The 18,736-nt window shown below is 49.8% G+C and overlaps 3 protein-coding genes across 8 annotated transcripts; all 3 read left to right on the forward strand.

The window, feature by feature from the left end:
- The first annotated feature begins 1,402 nt into the window (after nucleotides 1-1,402).
- FAM221B (family with sequence similarity 221 member B) lies at nucleotides 1,403-9,862 on the forward strand. Its single transcript, XM_084898741.1, has 6 exons — nucleotides 1,403-2,417; nucleotides 2,538-2,681; nucleotides 8,174-8,284; nucleotides 8,463-8,660; nucleotides 8,851-8,970; nucleotides 9,121-9,862. The coding sequence occupies exons 1-6, from the start codon at nucleotides 1,652-1,654 to the stop codon at nucleotides 9,300-9,302; spliced, it is 1,521 nt and encodes a 506-aa protein (XP_084754867.1). The 5' UTR covers nucleotides 1,403-1,651; the 3' UTR covers nucleotides 9,303-9,862.
- Nucleotides 9,863-13,110: 3,248 nt separating this feature from the next.
- Nucleotides 13,111-15,258, forward strand: HINT2 (histidine triad nucleotide binding protein 2). 2 transcript variants are annotated; one of them, XM_084898800.1, is made up of 5 exons: nucleotides 13,111-13,257; nucleotides 14,438-14,578; nucleotides 14,675-14,779; nucleotides 14,885-14,957; nucleotides 15,064-15,258. In XM_084898800.1, exons 1-5 carry the CDS (start codon nucleotides 13,174-13,176, stop codon nucleotides 15,075-15,077), a joined length of 417 nt encoding a protein of 138 aa, XP_084754926.1. In that variant the 5' UTR covers nucleotides 13,111-13,173; the 3' UTR covers nucleotides 15,078-15,258. The 2 variants fall into 2 exon arrangements, with proteins under 2 accessions (XP_084754926.1, XP_084754925.1); XM_084898799.1 differs by having other exon boundaries at nucleotides 15,075-15,258.
- Nucleotides 15,259-15,698: 440 nt separating this feature from the next.
- Nucleotides 15,699-18,667, forward strand: SPAG8 (sperm associated antigen 8). 5 transcript variants are annotated; one of them, XR_014796300.1, is made up of 7 exons: nucleotides 15,699-16,288; nucleotides 16,394-17,381; nucleotides 17,489-17,663; nucleotides 17,834-17,926; nucleotides 18,010-18,124; nucleotides 18,248-18,310; nucleotides 18,420-18,667. XR_014796300.1 is itself a non-coding variant. In XM_084898738.1 (7 exons), exons 1-7 carry the CDS (start codon nucleotides 16,191-16,193, stop codon nucleotides 18,606-18,608), a joined length of 1,674 nt encoding a protein of 557 aa, XP_084754864.1. In that variant the 5' UTR covers nucleotides 15,699-16,190; the 3' UTR covers nucleotides 18,609-18,667. The 5 variants fall into 5 exon arrangements, 3 of the variants coding, with proteins under 3 accessions (XP_084754864.1, XP_084754866.1, XP_084754865.1); XM_084898738.1 differs by having other exon boundaries at nucleotides 17,881-17,926; XR_014796301.1 differs by lacking the exon at nucleotides 18,420-18,667 and having other exon boundaries at nucleotides 17,834-18,124; nucleotides 18,248-18,280.
- The last annotated feature ends 69 nt before the right edge of the window (nucleotides 18,668-18,736 follow it).

Genomic DNA, 18,736 nt, shown 5'->3' on the forward strand with positions numbered 1-18,736 from the left:
CTCAATGATGACAGAGAATCACTGATTGGCTGCCTCCTGCATGCCCTCCACTGAGGATCAAACCTGCAACCCAGGCATGTGCCCTGACCAGGAATTAAATCTTAACTTCCTGGTTCATAGGTTGATGCTCAACCACTGAATCACGTGGGCCAGGCAATGAGTATTTTTAAGCAAGGAAATGCCGAGGTTAGGCTTGTATTTTAGAGAGATCACGATTGGGTCATTAAGGAGTGCTCACTTCTTTTGGAGATACTTCTAAGAGAGACCAGGCTGCAGCAGTGGTACAGCGCTTGGTGCACTGCTACACTCCCCACCCCCCCCCCCCCAATGGGTCCCGGAGTGTGAAATGGCGCAGGCCAGGCTGAGGGGCCCCCCACCCCCATGCATGAACCCATACACCGGGTCTCTGGGAAAAGTATTAGTTATCTAAATCAATGGTAGAATGGGCCAGTGGATTAGTATGCCCCCCCCCCCCAATGGGTCCCGGAGTGTGAAATGGCGCAGGCCAGGCTGAGGGGCCCCCCACCCCCATGCATGAACCCATACACCGGGTCTCTGGGAAAAGTATTAGTTATCTAAATCAATGGTAGAATGGGCCAGTGGATTAGTATGCTGGGAAAGGCGACAGAGGGACAAAGTCATCTCTAAGGCCCCAGAGGAATACCTGACATAATCCAGGTAGAAAATGATGAGAACTTGAACAAAACTGGAGGGAAAAAGAGAGGAGAGAATGGATTTGAGGTATGTTTGGAAGATAGGAAATACAGTCCCTGATGCCTATGTGGAAATAAGGGCTGAGGGAAAAGGAAAAAAGCTAAGATAATTCCCAGAGTCAAGTGTTATTTTTTAATCCTAACCCAAGGATATGTGTTTATTATTAAGGATATGTTTGTATTGATTTTAGAGAGAGATGTATGGAGAGAGATAGAAACATCTATCGGCTGCCTCCTGTATGCACCCCAAGTTCCATCCACTTCCCAGACCCCAAGTGGGGATCAAACCTGCAATAGAGTCCATTTTGATGCCCTATGGAACATCCATTTAGCAATGTCCATCAGGCAGTTGGGTATAAGTGTGAAGAACAAGGGTTTTAAAGAGGTCTACGCTGGAATTATGGATTTGGGGATCATAAGCAGACAGCTGGCAGTGTGGAAGCCTTGGACATGAATAACATCACCCAGGGAAGGTAGTCAATAGACAAAACTAGACTGTGGTCAGAGCCCTGCCTTCGTGACATCCTCCTGCACTCTTGTGAGCACACCCCGCCACACACACACTTTGGCTTGGTATTCCCAGTCTCTGGAATCCCACAGCCTGATCTCCATGGTTCCAAGGTACGCCTAGGACCCTGCTCTTGGACTGGCCAAGTGACTATGTTCAGGCTCCCTCCTAAGGCATGGTCCTCTGCTACCATCTACGGATAGGATTCTGACTGCCTCCGCCTTTCATTCTTTTAAGTACCAGCTCCCTCCAAACCCATCCATGGGGTCTAGGCACCTGTGTGAACCTACCTTGACACAAAAGCTCATCTTGCTTCCCCCATTATATCTCAAGAGCACTAAGATAGATCCCAATTCCATACCTGCCTGTGAACCCTGGTTGGTAGACCCTACCATCCCAGTCTAAAGCCTGTACCATATTCTACCACTAGATGGAAGCAGAAGAGCCTCACCCCACCATGGATGCAGAGGAGCAACCTTCTTCAAACAACCCGCCTGCTGAGGACTCAGAGGAGCCCCCTATCCCTGACACCCCCTTGGAGCTTGTCATCGCTGAGCCTCCTTTAGAACCCCACACCTCTGAGTCTCAGATACTGTCCTCCACCTCCCAGACTGAGCTAGAGACCTACACCTCTGACACCCCCATGGAGTTCTCCATCTCCAAGCCTCCTCCGTTAGAGCCCCACTCCTCTGAGTCTCAGGTGACGTCGCCCACTTCCCAGACCGAGCTAGAGACCCACACCTCAGAAAACCCTCTGGAACCTTCCGCCTCTGAGCCTTTAGAGCCCCACACCTCTGAGCCTCAGGCAGCGCCCTCCACTTCCCAGACCCCCTTAGCGACCCACCCCTCTGAAAACCCTATGGAGCCTTCCGCCTCCAAGGCCTCTGTAGAACACGCTGTCTCTAAGGTCCCAGAGGAACCCTCTGCTTTGCAAACCCCCTCACCAGGTCAGGTCTCTGACGCTCTGAAGAAAGGCCTGTCCTCTGAGCCAGGAAGATCCGCACAAATCCATAAATCTGAGATGCTTCCAGAGCACACCCTTGTGGGCCCTTCAGCCGAGGTCCACCTGGACACGGGAAAGGAAGGGGAAGAGGAAGGAGAGGACAAGGACGGGGAGGGTGCCACTGTCAGCACCACTCACACGCCTCAGCCTGGACATCCTGTGGGCAAGAAGAAGGGGAAGAAAGGAGTCAGCCGTAATTGCTCCCGCCCTTTTCCCCATTCTCATCGCTGTCTTTCACCCCCGCCCCAGGAGAAGGAGATTGGGTTTTGGGGCCCCTCACTTCTCCTTGATTACTCACCCCCTTTCTTCCCAGGTGACACGGCCAATCCAGTGATCACTGTTAAGCAGGCAGATCAAGTAGGAGTGCCTAAGACAATGCACAAAGAGAAGTCCGATGCTCAGGCGTACAATCTTTTCCAATGGGAGAAGGATGCAGCTCTGAAGGCCACCCAGACAGGTGAGCCCAGGCGGCCTCTCAGAGGCTTGTGACAGGCCCAGGATCCTCCTCCAACCCACCCGTTTCTGGGAACTTGGCCCATTTGGTGGAGAGCAGCACCTTGTGGAAATGGCAATGCCACCTGCCTGAAATCGGGGAGGGAAGCAGGCAGGTGGGCCAAGGTGGATAGCGTAGTTGCAGATGAAGAGTGAATAATCATACAAAGCCCAGGTGGGGTCAGGGCACTGAACTAAAGTTGTTAAAAACAGAAGGGTCACAGACCAGCCCCATATCTAGGGCTCAGATCACCTGCACCAAACAGACCCAAAGGAAGAGGGCCTGGACAGTCTCCCTGTGACCTGTTGCTTTTACATGGCAAAAGGCCTTGGTCCCCTTGTTGGAACTCCATTAAAAGGTAGTCACTCCTGACTATGAGAACCATGATCACTTGAGTACCCAAAAGCTGTGAGTCTCCACCAAAGAGCAGGAGTCACATCTAACCCTTTGGGTCCAAGTCTCAGCCCAGAATTAGTACTTTTTTTTTTTTAATATATATATTTTATTGATTTTTTTACAGAGAGGAAGAGAGAGTGATAGAGTCAGAAACATCGATGAGAGAGAGTCATCGACCAGTTGCCTCTTGCACACCCCCTACTGGGGATGTGCCGGCAACCAAGGTACATGCCCTTGACTGGAATCGAACCTGGGACCCTTCAGTCCGCAGGCCAACGCTCTATCCACTGAGCCAAACCGGTTTCGGCCAGAATTAGTACTTTTGACAGTCCTGTTAGTAGCATGCTGTGCTTATCTATGTCTACATACTAGTATAAAGGGTGCAAACACATGCCATCCTGTGTGTGAGCACGTGTACTAATGCTACTGAGCTTTATATCTATAAGGGTTACCTTTAGTAAGAGGGTCACCCTGACCTGCTATGAGGATTTTGGGGTTTCTGGGCTGAATTCAATGTGTCACTGCATTTATTTTGTTTTTTCATACTTACTCTTTTTAAAATATATTTTATTGATTTTTTATAGAGAGGAAGGGGGAGGGAGAGTTAGAAACTCCTGCACACCCTCTACTGGGGATGTGCCCGCAACCAAGGTACATGCCCTTAACCGAAGTCGAACCTGAGACCCTTGAGTCCGAAGCCCAACGCTCTATCCACTGAGCCAAATCAGTTAGGGCCATACTTCCTCTTTTTGATGGGAGTAGAGTTATGTCAAAACTAGATGGGCCTAAGATATAAAGTCAACTGGGTAATTCTATGCCCTATACTTTCCTCAGTCCCTATGCAGGGGCCTCCCACCTCCACTTCTGGAAAAAGAAGGCATAGTGATCTCAATAGTTTCTCAGTCTTACTTCAGTCATTGAACAGCTTTGTTTGCTTATTTTAACATCCTATGTCACTTTTATTCTTTTTTTTGCAAATGTAGGGTCTGTTCAGTACCCTCATTCTCCTTAGAACCTCCAGTCTACTCCCCACTCTTCAAGGCTTCTTGAGATTGGACTCCCTTTTCTTGTTTAAACAGGAATTTTTATACTAAAATTTAAGTGTCATGCAATCCTGAACAAAGTTATTTGGGGTTCTCTTCTGACACTGGGGATCTTCGGTCCCTCGAGAGTCAATATATGTGCTCTGCAGTGAAATATCAAGTGTAAGCTTTTCCCTTATTCATTCAACATTTATTGAGCACCGGCAATGTACAAGGCTCATTGCTAGCTGGGGAGGTGGTGGCACTGATGGAGTTTCCAAGAAAAGATCCCTCAAGTAACTTACACTTTAATGAGAGACACCAATAAGTAAAAGGACAAAAGCAATAATTTAGTTCAGCCCAGAGTGCTGCATGAACAGAGAAAAGGGGCAGGCACCAATTCCAGGAAGCTTGGGGAGTGAGCCTTGGAAGGAATGACTTCTCAGCTGGAATCTATAAGATGAGTAACAAGAGGCAGCCAGGTAAAAAGTGAGGTATGCTGGGACATGGCAGCGCCAGGCACCGGCAGGAAACTGTAAGCAACGCAGTATGCCTGCTGCATAGAGTGTTGGGCACAGTAGCCTGGTCAGCTCTGGAAGGGCAGGATTGTGCAAGTATTTCTGTACCAAATTCAAGAGCTGGGATTACATCCTGAGGGCAACTAAAGTCACTAAAAGATTGTAAATGGAGCCGAAATCGGTTTGGCTCAGTGGATAGAGCGTTGGCCTGCGGACTGAAAGGTCCTGGGTTTGATTCCAGTCAAGGGCATGTACCTTGGTTGCAGGCACATCCCCAGTAGGGGGTGTGCAAGAGGCAGTTGAACGATGATTCTCTCTCATCAATGTTTCTAACTCTTTATCCCTCTCTCTTCCTCTCTGTAAAAAAATTAATAAAATATATTTTAAAAATAGCCGAAACTGGTTTGGTTCAATAGTAGAGCGTCGGTCTGCGGACTGAAAGGTCCTGGGTTCAATTCTGGTCAAGGGCATGTACATTGGTTGCGGGCACATCCCCAGTAGGGGGTGTGCAAGAGGCAGCTGGTCGATGTTTCTCTCTCATCGATGTTTCTAGCTATCTCTCTTCCTTCCTCCTCTCTGTAAAATATCAATTTTATATATATATAGATAGATAGATAGATAGATAGATATAGATATAGATATTTAAAAAATAAAAATAAGTAAAAAAAAAAAAGATTATAAATGGAACAATAACGAACAGATTTGTGTTTTTGTAAGATCACTCTGGCAGAAGGATAGACTAGAGAACGGTAAGAGCTGGAGACCGGATTGTGGGGCACTGCTAATAATCCAAATAAGAAATGAATGGGTAGAAGTAAAAAGTAGACAAACTCAATAAATGCTAAGAAGGTAAAACGAGCCTTTGGATCATTGGATGTGTAGGATAAGAGAAAGGAACATGCCTGGAATGGCATCTAGGTAACTGGCTTAAATAACTGATTGGGTAATGGTGTCATTAATTGAATGCCTAAGATAGGGGTGTCGAACTCAATCAGAGAAGGGGCCAAAATCTAAAATCCAGCCTAAATCGCAGGCCGAATGGTTTACTGAACAGTCATAAACTGACAATGTCATAAACTGACAGCGGAGTGCAGTGATGACAGCGCGGTGCGGGCCACATTGCAAGGCCTGGCGGGCTGGATTTGGCCCGCCGGCCTTGTGTTTGACACATGTGGCCTAAGACAAGAGTAGATGCTTGCTAAGTACGTAATGGATGAACAGAAGACAAAGGGCGAGGGCCATGTCTGGAAGGAATAATTATAACACATTTGCAGTGCTTGTAGAACATGCTGGTGAAAGGGTCTAGAGATAGCTGGCTATATGGATCTTTGAAGCTCGGGAGAGAGATCTGGGCTGAAGACACCTTTCATTTAAAAACAGCTGTATTGTCAAAACCGGTTTGGCTCAGTGGATAAAGCGTCAGCCTGCGGGCTGAAGGGTCCTAGGTTCGATTCCAGTCAAGGGCATGTATCTTGGTTGCGGGCATATCCCGGTAAGGGGTATGCAAGAGGCAGCTGATCGATGATTCTCTCTCTCATTGATGTTTCTAACTCTCTATCTCTCTCCCTTCTGTAAAAAATCAATAAAATATATTTTTTTAAAAAAATAAAAATAAAAACAGCTGTATCTTGTATGAAGATGTTCTAAGCACCAAGCGATGTTATCAGGCAAATGTGATTATGTGATCATGGAATTGACTGTGTCGCACAGAATAAAAATGGCATCACAGATCATGTTTCCTCCCCCTGCCAGTCCCTGTCCACTCATAACAGAAAGAGGATTTGGAATCAGGGCAGAGAGTAGAGGGCACCATTCTGGAATACTCAGCTAGATGTCAATGGTCCCACTTAAAGGGCACTGACACTAATAGAGTCTGAGGTGTGGTTTGCCAGTCTCCCTGTTCAAACTTCAATCTTCATCTGAAAGCTGGACACCGACTCCTACATCGGTGCTTGGACTTGACTCTCCCAGGCTCTCAGGCCAGGCCTTGACCTCTGGGCACTGACCCCCTGTTCATTTCCACATCTCACCTGCTCATTCAGTGTATCCTGCTACTCGGGATGACATTCAGAATTCCTCTAGTAGAATCCTGACCCCTACCTACCCCCATTGTGACTCTATCTATACTCTGCCCTTTCAACCAAGACTCCCTGGTGTATTGGAGAACTGGCACTCCAGGCCATCAACATCAAGGCAGAAGCAGCGGAGCCAAAAGTCACATCTTGACAGGCTTTTGACCTTGGGAGATCACGGGTAATACAAAGAAAACCTAGTCTTACCATTAGGCACAGAACTGTGGATTATGGCCCTGGCCAGAGTCAAAGACCAGAGGACACTAATTCTTTCTCGTCCTCTTTATAGAACTTCATGGTTCTTCCTGGCATACTGAAGAAATTATCTCCCCTCCTGAAGGAATTTGTTCACTCATTTATTTAGTCAAACAGTCTGTGTTCTCCAAGCACCTATTTTGTGTCATGCCCTGCGCTAGGACTAGATATAAATGAAAAAACAGACCCTTCCTTGGAGGAACGCACAGTCTAACAGTGAACAGTTCATTACGATGCATTGTACTGTGGTAAGAGTAGCACAGGGACAGCCAAGAAAAGCACAGGCAAGAGAAAGGGCTCCTAGAAAAGGGGAAGTCAGGGACACTTTTTGGTGGAGGTGACACTTCATTACCAGCCTTTACGTAGGAATTAGAGTCCTACAGCTGAAGGACTCCATGGGGACTCATACAGGATTCCTGGCTAGAAGCTGGGGTGCTCTCAGGTCTCGTGAGGATGAGAAAATCTCAGTGGGAGGTGCTCTCTGCTTCTCCTCCCACATTTACCACCACCCTTGTCTTGCAGTGAGATTGAGAGTGAACCCAGACATTTCCAGATCCCACTACTAAAACCAAAGGGTTGGGGCATCTTCCTGGTGTCTGAGCTCCGGGATACTTCTTAGCCTCTCTTTCCACTCCATGCCTCCTTCATTCAGCCTCAAAAGCTCCTATTTTTTGGTCTTCATTTCTGGTCTCCCTCTTTCTTCTGAAGCCATCCTTCTGACCCCAGGCCTGCTCAACCTCTTCTCTTCATGTCCCTTCAACAACATAGCCCCTCCTTAGTAACCAATCCCCCTCATCTACTCTACACCTGCTCAATCATCTTCTCTCTCCCTCACCTTAGATACGTCAAGGAAGCCAAAGTTGGGCTCTACTATAGGGAGGGGAGGAGATGAGAACCCCAACAGTTCCAGAGAACTCATTGAGAGTCAGATTCATCTTCAAAAAAAAAAAATTCATTTATATTCTTCCTGCTCAGAAACTAAAGACTGAGTTCAGTCATCTCTGACAGGCTGACAGAGATGGATCCTGGGATGGGAAGGGCACTGAAACATTTATGGGTGATAAGAAAACCTTGAGGGGAAAAAATCTAAATGGGTCTGCATGAGGACTCATAGGGAGGGATAAATATACCTGGGGGACTGTAGGCCATTTTTCCTTCTTACTCATCCTATTACTCAATCCCACCATTCCCAGGTCTCTTCATCGGTTGGCGTTGCCCCCACTATCTATGGGACTGCTTCCGAATTGGGGATGAATCCAAGTGCTTTTGTGGACACTTGCTGAGAGAGCACCGGATCGTATCAGGTAGGGAGAACTGAGTTACCCCTCCCAGCCCTGGCAGGTGAGGAGGGGTAACTGTACTGCCATGTGTTGGAATAAATGAGAGAAAGTGTGTGTGTTGGTATGGGAGAGGGCGTTGGCGAGGAAAGGCCAGGCCAATCAGGTGCTGGTCTAACCCTGCCACCCATGCCCATTCCCGCAGACATATCCGTGCCTTGCAAGGTGAGTCAGTGCCGATGCCTCATGTTCTGCTTTATACCATCACGCCCAGAGGAGGTGGGTGAGTTCTGGCTCCAGAGGAGGGCCGCCTTTGATCCCAAGACCTGGAGAGCCCAATGCCGCTGCAAACACAGCCATGAAAACCATTCAGCTACCGGGTGCCATCCCTGCAGGGTCAAAGGTACCTTCTAAAACAAAGGGAGTGCAGAGGTGGGCAGGGGTGGGGATAGGATGCGTATAGTTTGGGAATAAGTATATGGGAGTTGGTAGGAGAGACAGGCTAATGGTTGGTGAGAAAGAGATGGAAATGTAGTCAGCCCACGGGGAAGCCCCATCTCCCTGTGCTTTTCTTGGCTGTCCCTTTGCCCTAGGCTGCTGCTGCACCTGCTTTGAGTCTAATTTCCTCTGCGCAGCCTGTGACCGGCGTTGGGAGGAACACGGGACTTTCTTTGAGACTGAGGAGACCCGGCGACGAGGAGGGAGGCCTCGTGGTGAGGGGGTTACCCGGAACAGGGGTCCATTCCAGAGTCTGTAGTCAGAAAGCCAGGCAGAAAGGGACTCCCATCCTCAACCATCCCACCCAAGACTACCTCCCCCTGTTTACCCCTGCATCCCATACTTGCATTGGTTTCCACCCCCAGGAGCAGACTATGTGCCTTTTGCAGAGATTCCTACCCTCCGAGAAACCATCACCGGCAACTCTGACTTCGAGGTCCTACAGAGGCAGGGTCCCTCTGGCCAACCCAGCTCCCACGCTAGACCCCCTGGGCTCCCTGTCTCACCCAGCCTCCGGCCTGGTCCTACAGCTCACCCCCGTACCTGACCCTTTCACCTCTGCTCTTCCCTCCTCCAGGGACAGACACTGCCAACAGCGGGCACAGGCCTGGGTGAGCCTGGCCCAAATCAGCAATAAAGGAGAAGCCACTGGACTCTGACCTGGCTCTGTCTGGGGCAGCTAGAGCCCCGCCCAGAGATAGATATTCAGAGTCAGTTACCTATTGGGGCAAAAGAGAGGCTAGATCCAGCCATCTGCCTTCACCACACCCACATTTAACCTGCTAGTCCAGGCATCAGGAGAGAGAGGTTTCAAAGAAGCGAAGGAGGGAGGGGGTTTGAAGAAGGATGGAGTAAGCAGTGATGTTAGATGCAGCTCTGATCTCCAGTAAGATAAAGACTAAAAAATGTCCATTGGCTTTTGCAATGAGAAGGTCTTTGGGGACGTCAGAGAGCATACTGTCAGTGGTGCAGTGGAGGCAGAAGGAGTTGAAGAAACTTGAATGAAAAGAGCAAGAGACAAGTCAAACAATATCCAGAGGGAGAGATGTGGAGTTTAGGAAGCATTTTTTAAGAAGGAGAAAGAAAAGAGGCTAGTAGATAAAAAAAGACCTTGAAGGATGCAGAAGAGAGAGATGCCTGGTGAGACAGGAGCCCAGAGATGGAGGGAGGGGTGAGGTCAGGGCAGAAGTAAAGGGATTCACTTTGGACAGGAGAAACACCAATTCCTAAGACCAAGAGGGAGGAAGGGAGGAAGGAAGGAAGGAAGGAAGGAAGGAAGGAAGGAAGGAAGGAAGGAAGGAAGGAAGGAAGGAAGGAAGGATAAGGCCTTCCCTGAGCTGAGGTAGCAGGATTTGTGAATGTTCTCCTGTGGAATAGGAGACAAAGTCAGTTTCGGGGGGGGAGGGGGGGGCGGGAGGAAGGGATAAGAGTGGAGGATAGGAGACAGGAAGAGAGAGGTAAAGGTTTGGGAAGGCTAATGTGAGGAGCTGGAGAAAAACCTGATCAGTGGGTGGTTGAGGGTTAAGGTACAATTGGAAGCAGGAACCTGGTTAGAAAAGCAGAAATGCAAAATATTTAGATGAATGGGTTTTGATGAGGATGTCGGGAGGATACTAATAATAATTAGGAACATAAGACAAAAGGAGAATTAAAAATGTGGAGGGACCTGACCATACAAATAGGGAAAGGGAAACCAGAAAGCCTTTGACAGATTTAAAAAAAAAGGAATAATCAAAGGCATAAAAGACATCATGATGACCATTCACTAAAACTAATTAGCAGATGCAGCAGCAGATGCAGTGGCAGGGATCAGAGTGCAGGAAACAGTGGTCAGAGCCTGCAGAGTGGTGCCGCTTTCAGATAAGAGCAGCTGCAAGTGATCACAAGGCTTGGGTTAGAGAAAACCATGGGCCAGGGGCCCAAACCAGTGCATGTCAAGGAGTGTGACTAGAACGCCCATAGAATTTTGGCACAGATGACTCTTATGGGGAGTAGGAGATTCTGATAATCATGGACTCTGTGGTCGTAGACAAGTCACTTTCCCCGTCTGGGCCTCAGTTTCTGGATCTGTAAAACAGGAATAATCTCTGTGCTACCTGCTATGAGAGTCCAAAGAAATAACCAGTTTCCAAGTACCTTGTACTCGCCTACCCCTCCTGGCCGATTTCCTTCCTCTTCTCAGATCCCAGTTCCTCTCTCTTGCCCTTCTCCAGAGCAGCGTTAGGGGCTGCTGCTATCCCAGAGGCATGTCAACAATAAATAGGTTGCTGCCACCAATTCAAAGCCATAAGGAGTTCCGAATCTGGGGTGCAAAAAAAGGAGAAACTTTATTCAGGTAAACAGTTTGTAAACGAGGGAGCTGCAGTGTCTGACAGAAACAGGGTACAACAGTGCCAAAACAAAGAGGAGGCTGGATTTTATAAAGGTCCTTCCTGCCCCCGTCTCTGTTTGGTCTATTTCCATGCAAATGAGAAATCCAAATTTGCATGGTCTCACTGGTCCAAATAGCATGGTCCTGATTGGTCAGAAGCACTCATTCTGATAGGTCATTATAGAGTTGCTCAAATTGGTCAGTAAATATGCAAATAAGGATAGAGCTGTGCAGTTCCAATTGGATAAGGTAGGTCTCTGTGTATTGGTTGAAAGATGATTATAGGAACTCCTTTATAAGGGTGGGCTCAGCTGGCAGGTACACAGTGCAGGAGGCAGTTCCATCTGTGGGTTTTCCTTGAAATGTAGAGTGGGTATGAGGTACCTCTGAGCAATGGCTCCTGGACTCTGATTATGAATTTGAGCCCAATTAACCATAAGGAGTCCTTCTGGCAGATAAATTCCTTCTTGGGGTCAACTGTAGCCTCTAAGGCACTGAGAAAAGGCCTTCCTCCTTGGACTGCTAGAACTCAGGGGGAAATCACAGGATCAAATGTCTGCACTTTGGAAGAGAAAGGACTTTCTAACGATAATGACATGGCTATACAAATTGTTACTATATCCAGAAGTAAAGAGTTCCTCATTAATGCTTAATGATGACCATTCACTAAAACTAATTCAATCAATAGTCAAAAATAAAGGAATGGTTACTATGGTAAACACATTCAACCCAAGTATTATGCAGCCCTAACAAAATATATTTACATAAACTATGTAATAATATGAAAAATTATAAGTGGGAGAATAAAATAGGCAATACATGTGTATTTTACAATAAAAGGAAATTAGAGGAAACATCAAATGTTATTTATTCTACAAATTATGTGTCAGGCTATGGGCTAAAACATACCTTCACACAAACTAAAAATACAGTGTTGAGTTTTATCCTATGCGTTAAACATCAGACTAAAACTTACCTGGTATTAGTATATTCCCATTTTGTGATCCCCACGTTTCTTATGTCAAAAGTATATATTCCAGCGGAAGGAAATGTACTTCAGACCTAGCCATGACACATTTCCCTTGTCCTTCTAACTCTACTCTCTAAAAATTCCAGGCACAGAGCTAACCCTATCACCCACCTTTTCTAATTAGGAAAGAACATTTGCTTGTTAGTCCTGGGTTCAAAATAGGAAAATAGGACACACACACACACACACACACGCACGCACGCACACGCACACGCACACGCGCGCGCGCACACAGCTCCTCCCGCTAAATAGAAAAGTGCAGAAACCATCCTTAAAACTTCAAATCTTTCATCTTGGGAGTAAATATGCTAACGAGAACATTCAGGAAGAACTGCCCTTAGATCAGCGATTTTCAACCGGCGTGCCACAATAATTTTTTAAACCGTGCAATACCTGACCATTTAGCCAGGAGCATTGACCTCTCTTCCCGTTGTCAAGTTAAAAAAAAAAAAATGACAACTGCCAGCCTAACAATAGCTGTCCCGTGTGACTGAGTCAAAATTATACCTGCTCTTTTTGGTCAGGTCACTAAAAACTGTATTTTTGGTGTGCCGCAGAATTTTGGCAACTGGTTTAAGTGTGCCATGAGATGAAAAGGGTTGAAAATCGCTGGCATACCACCTTGCAGGCTTGGTGGGCGGGAAGCAGGCGCGGCCCTCCCCCTCCTCCCAGCTCAGCAGCGGAGCCCGGACCCGCTTTTTCCTCCCAATGGAGAGAGAAACTAGTTAGGAGAGCCAATGGAAAAGGGACGTGCACGCCGAGAGAAGACGAAGCCAATGGAGTGAAAAAACAGTGAGTTGCAAAGGCGCCGACGGGAAGAAGATCCCGCCACGCCTCTGCGCTAAGTTCAGGGGCGATGTGCAGGGGCGGGAGCGCCACCCAATGGGAGGGCAGAACTCGCTCCTCGGAGCCGGCGGAACCAATCGCCGCCGCCGCTCGCTCCCAGGCGCCCCGCCCCCGGCGGCCGGCCGGCCCTAGGGCAGCCCCGAATGACAGGTTCCCGAGGGCGAGGGCAAGATGGCGGCGGCAGTGCTGCTGGCCGCCGGGCTGCGCGCGGCGCGCAGGGTGGTCGCGGTCGCGGGGCCGCCGCGGGGGCCGCAGGTGAGAAGTGGCTGCGGGGACCAGGAGGGGGCCCTGCGCGCCTACCGGCCCCCGGGGCCGGGCACCGCGTTCCTCCCGGCTCCCCAGACACGCACAGCCCAGCGGCCTCGCGGGGACGTTAGCGCGACGTGCAAGTCCCATGGCTGTGCGGTGAGATCGGGCCGGTAGTCGCAGCATCCCCCCCGGAATCTCGATGCAGGAGAAGCCAGTAACCCACTCCCTGCATAGCCCCTGCACAGTCCCGGGCGCCGAGGCTGGGGCAGGGTCCGTGCAGTTGCTGCTGCCTTTCTCCTAAACCCGCCTGAAGCCCAGCTTTCCCCCACCCCTGCCCTGGGCAGCCCCCTCGTGCCCCCTGCAGGAGGGGAGCTTTGGCGTCTCCTGCAGTCTGCTGCGCCTCAGCCTCCTGGCCTACCTCTCATCTGCCCCGCTTTGCCAGAGAGAGCGACTGGATGGGGTCAGAGTCACCAAGTCCTTTTCTCCCCCCGTGTGACAGCACCGACTTCAGAAGCCTTCCTGGGTTCGTGGGAAACGGGGACTTGCCTTCCCTCAATCCCCTGGGGCCGAGTTCACTTATCTGAACTCTTCCGCTGATTCAGGGCCTGGAGTTCAAATTCACTGTCAAAGGTCAAATGTGACTGACACCTTAGATGCCCTTGTGTCGAAAGGGAAAAAATGTATTAAAATCTGAATAAAACAGACAACATGGCTTAAAGATCAGAAAATAAGTAATGGAAATACGTGGCAACATTAACAAGGTGAGAGTATATGGGAAAGAATCCCAAGTAGGGTTAAAAGATGGTATAAACAGCTCCCTTTGTTTTACAAGTGAAGCCGAGAGAAGGGATTTGTCTAAGGTAAATCACTGGTAAATAGGAACTGGGAACCAAGTCTCCTGGTTTTCATTCTGGATCTTTCCCCCTGAACAGTGCTAAATTTCCTAGGCATTTTAGACGCAGAAATCACGGGGACTGCTGCTGAGTCCTGCATTCTGGTACTTCCTGTTATCCCATCAGGCCCGGCACTCTCTGGCCCTACTCTCTGCTGCTGAGGGTCTGCAACTGAAGAGCTGTTCCTTGGAGCTGGAGCCACTAATAGGTTCTCAGAAAGGTGAAGTTAATGACCGTCAGAGCCCAGCTTCTGTGGCCCCCAACTCTCTGCCTCGGTTTTGACCCACCTTCAGGTCCGAGGAGCAGCAGGTGTGAATGATGGAAATGAAGTGGCCAAGGCCCAGCAGGCAGCTCCTAGGGGGAAAGCCCCAACTATCTTCTCTAGGATCCTGGATCGAAGCGTTCCAGCTGACATTCTGTATGAGGACCAGCAGGTGGGGTGCCCCTAGGACCCATCCCATAGGGATCTCATAGATACCATCCAGCCTGTGGAAGTAACATGGTGCCCTCTGGCCTGTCGCTGCTCCCAGTGTCTCGTGTTCCGTGACGTGGCTCCTCAGGCTCCTGTGCACTTCCTGGTCATTCCCAAGAAGCCCATTCCTCGGATTAGCCAGGCTGAAGAAGAAGACCAGCAGGTGGGGAGAACAGGACAAGGGTTTGGCTGGGGGAAGCCCTGGATTCAGCTAGAGGTTTTGCTCCTTGTAAATAAAGCCGCCTGTCTCCCTCCCCTTCCCCTGTAGCTTCTAGGACACCTTCTCCTTGTGGCCAAGAAGACAGCAAAGGCTGAGGGGCTGGGAGATGGATACCGACTTGGTGAGTGGCTTGGCCGTTGAGCCCCTTCACTGGTGAATTCTCATACCTACTCAATACGATCTTCATTCTTTGACCTTTCCCATGATCCTGACTCTCTAACCCCAAGCTCCCTTTCAGTGATCAATGATGGGAAGCTGGGAGCACAAACTGTGTATCACCTGCACATTCACGTACTCGGGGGCCGACAGCTCCAGTGGCCTCCAGGTTGAACCTACCAACTGACCAAGGACCCTGTGCCTGGATGATTGGATGGGGCAGGAGGAAAGGGACCCTGTGATCCAATAAACTTGCTCTCCCTCAATTTTGCATCTCTGTCTTAAATATATACATTTTGCCACAAAGAGGAAGGAAATGGTTATGATCCTCCTTGACTATGGTCTGAGTAAGAGACACTAAGGAAGCCCTTCTGTAAAGAAGCATTTGCCTATAGGTCTGTGAGTCATGACTAGTGGTCCACCTGAATCAAGCTTCCAGACAAGTAGCAGTAGCAATAAGCCTGGACGAATAAGAAGAGACTAAGCCTAGCTGGCGTAGCTCAGTGGTTGAGCGAAAATCTATGAACCAGAGGGTCATGGTTCACTTCCCCTCCAGGGCACATGCCTGGGTTGCAGGCTTGATCCCCTGTAGGGGCGTGCAGGAGGCAGCTGATCAGTGATTCTCTGTCATCATTTCACGCTCCCTCTCCCTCCCTGAAATCAATTTTCTTTTTTTTTAAAAAGATTGGCTCTCTCCTGGTCTATATCCAGCTGCCAATCCAAGTTATAAGAGGATCTGGGAGGAGGGTGGTCAGTGGGAGGGCCTTTGATTGGGGGTGAAGTATTCACACCCCCAAAAAAGCAGTTACCCTTTGACTAAGCCCTGTATTTTCATCCTTAAATGTTTGAAAAGGCTGCCCCCACTTTTGAGAATGAGCTACGGAAAAGCTGCTGTTATCCCCTACATAGCAGCCCTGTGCCAGTCTCTAACACAATCACTATAGAAAGCTTCAAAAAAGAATCGTGCTTCGGTCAGGAGGGAGAGGCCTTAGGTCAGCGGAACCTTAAAAGCCGGGGATGAGACGGAACGGAGTCCAGACGGAAAGAGAGCTTCCGCCCCGCATCAGATTGAGGACTTCCGCCCCGCAGGAAACTTGCCTCCACCCGCCACCCTCCACTTCCGCCCAGCTATAGTTCTGCGCAGTCTCCTGGAATTATTTGCCATCTCTATGGCAACCCGGATAGCTGATGTCGGAAGATGAAGACCTTTGATTCTACCGAGGGGTCGGGATCGGGATCGGGATCGGGATCGGGATCGGGATCGGGATCGGGATCGGGATCAGGATCGTTGTCACGGTGAGAGCCGCAGCTCTAGCTGCCAGTTTTAGGGGACGAGGAGAGGCAGCGCACTTCCTCCCTCTGCCGAGCTTTTGACAATTTTGGCGGATTGGTTTCTTTCAGATCTTTACCCGTACAACCCAGCTCCGAAGCGTCCTCTTTGGAAGTCACTTCTAGGTCTGCCCTGGCAGCCGCAAGGGCAGCAGCGTCAGCCGCTGCTGCAGCCACTGCAGCCATCTCCACTGCCAAAGCAGCTATATTGTCTGCAAAGACCCAAGCGCCCTATTCTGAGCGAAGCTTTCCCTCGGATCCCTCCTCTGATAGTCTTGTGAACCCCTCTCCAGGACACAGTTTTACCCACAAGATAGGCCATAGGAGACTTGGCTTTAAGCCTGTTTCCTATATTGTTCGGCATCCCTGTCCTACAAATTACCCTAACACTAGCACAGTTCCTGGCTCTAGCCCTGACCCCGTTCCTGGCTCCAGATTGAGCCCCATTCTTGGCTCTAGCCCTGAACCCGTTCCTGGCTCCATATCTGGCCACTTCCCTGGCTCCAGATCTGGCCACTTCCCTGGCTCCAGATCTGGCCACTTCCCTGGCTCCAGATCGAGCCCCATTCCTGGCTCTAGCCCTGAACCCGTTCCTGGCTCCAGATCTGGCCACTTCCCTGGCTCTAGATCAAGCCCTGTTCCTGGCTCCAGATCGACCCCCGTTCCTGGCTCCAGATCGGGCCCCATTTCTGGCTCCCGATCTGGCCATGGCCCTGACCCTGACCCTGGCCATGGCTATGGTTCTAGTAAAGCCACTGGCCTGGATTCTCGCCCTGGTTATGTCTATGCCTCTGGGCCTGCTCCAGACAATGATCCTGAGCTCAGCCCCAGCACTCTTACAAGCTCCAGAGATCCTGGGGCAAACCTGGTCCCTAATCATGCCTCCTGGAATCACTACCAATGCTGGGAGCCTCGGAAACAACCCTGGAAATTTTTGCCAGTTTCAGAACCGGTTGCCCAAAGGCGGCCATGGAAGGCCCCTGAGGCTGAAGTGAAGTGTGAGCCTCTCCGTAAAACACTGCCACGGGGCCAGTGCCTCCTCTACAACTGGGAGGAAGAGGTATTAAGGTTTTGACCTACTCCCCCGTTTTCTGAGGGAACATAGTAGTGTATGATGAGAGTGGGTAACAGAAAGGATATCATAATCACTCAACTTGGGGCCCACAGAGAGCTACCAATCATCTGGATCAAGTCCCAAGCATGCAGGATGGCTCCGAGAGTTTCTATTTCCGACATGGACACCAGGGACTGATAACCCTGGAGCTCCAGTCACCCGTACCTCTCAGCACCACCCAGAAAGACTCGTTTCAGCCCCCAAGAATCCGCTGTCAGCCAATTCGAGGTGTGAAGCATGAGGGACTGGGTCAGAATGAGTCCTCTAGTCAGAGAACAAGAGAGAGAAAGGGATTTCTGGTGGGACTATCGATTGTCCAATGGGTATTCGGGTAACTCCCCCACAATTTTCCTTCCTTTTCTCAACTTTGTTTATTCTGGGCCTGCTTTCCTAACCAGACTTGTCAGCTCTGTCCACTCCCTGCCCCCACCCTCCACCCTCACAGGAAAACGTGAAGCCATGCTGGAGATACTCCTATGCCACCAGATCTGGTGAGAGGCTGGATGAAGGGGGAAGGGGAGGGGGAGGACAAAAACCAGGGAAGAACAGCTTTGATGCCCCCGTAACTGTATAGTAAAGAGATGCAGGCAGAGCAAGAACTGACAAGGGAGCCATTTGAGGCCGAGTCTGTGACACACCATGACTACAAAACGGAGCTGGTGCAGGCAGGGGATCCTGCTCCGACTAAGGTAAGAGCCCATTCCACCCCACATGTACAGCTGAGCCTTGGGGGACTGGAGGGGGAGCAGCAGACCCAGAGGTTTGGAAAGGGAGCTTCAGGCCAAGAGTTATTCCGTATGTTCCCCTCACAGCCTCACGACTACTGTACTGAACAACCTGAAACTTTCTGGATACAGAGGGCACCACAGCTACCGGTGTGTGAGGGTGACTAGATGTGGGGGGTGGGGGAGAAGGAAGGGAAGAGGCTGTTCTGTTCTGCCTTGGCGGAGAGTAGGATCTGTCCTCATTCTGGCATTCCTGTAGGGTGTCAGTAACATCAGGACCCTGGACACGCCATTCCGGAAGAACTGCAGCTTCTCAACACCAGTGCCTTTGTCCCTGGAAGAGCCTTTTCCCGATGGACCTGAGAATTATTCCCACCAATTAGGACAAATCTCTTCTCTTGGCTGTCAGGGAAGAGGGCAGGGTGGGGAGGGGCGTAGATGTGTCTAGGAGGGAAGTGAGATGTGGAATATGGAATCTCTTTCTGTCTGTACTGGAAAGGTGTTTATACTTGGTGAAGGGGCTTTACATAAAGGGTTCTTTCTCATCCTGAGTCAGTGATTCCCTGAGTTTCCATC

The sequence above is a fragment of the Pipistrellus hanaki genome, assembly GCF_964339955.1.
Source record: "Pipistrellus hanaki genome assembly, chromosome: 11".
In the NCBI taxonomy this organism is placed as follows: domain Eukaryota; kingdom Metazoa; phylum Chordata; class Mammalia; order Chiroptera; family Vespertilionidae; genus Pipistrellus; species Pipistrellus hanaki.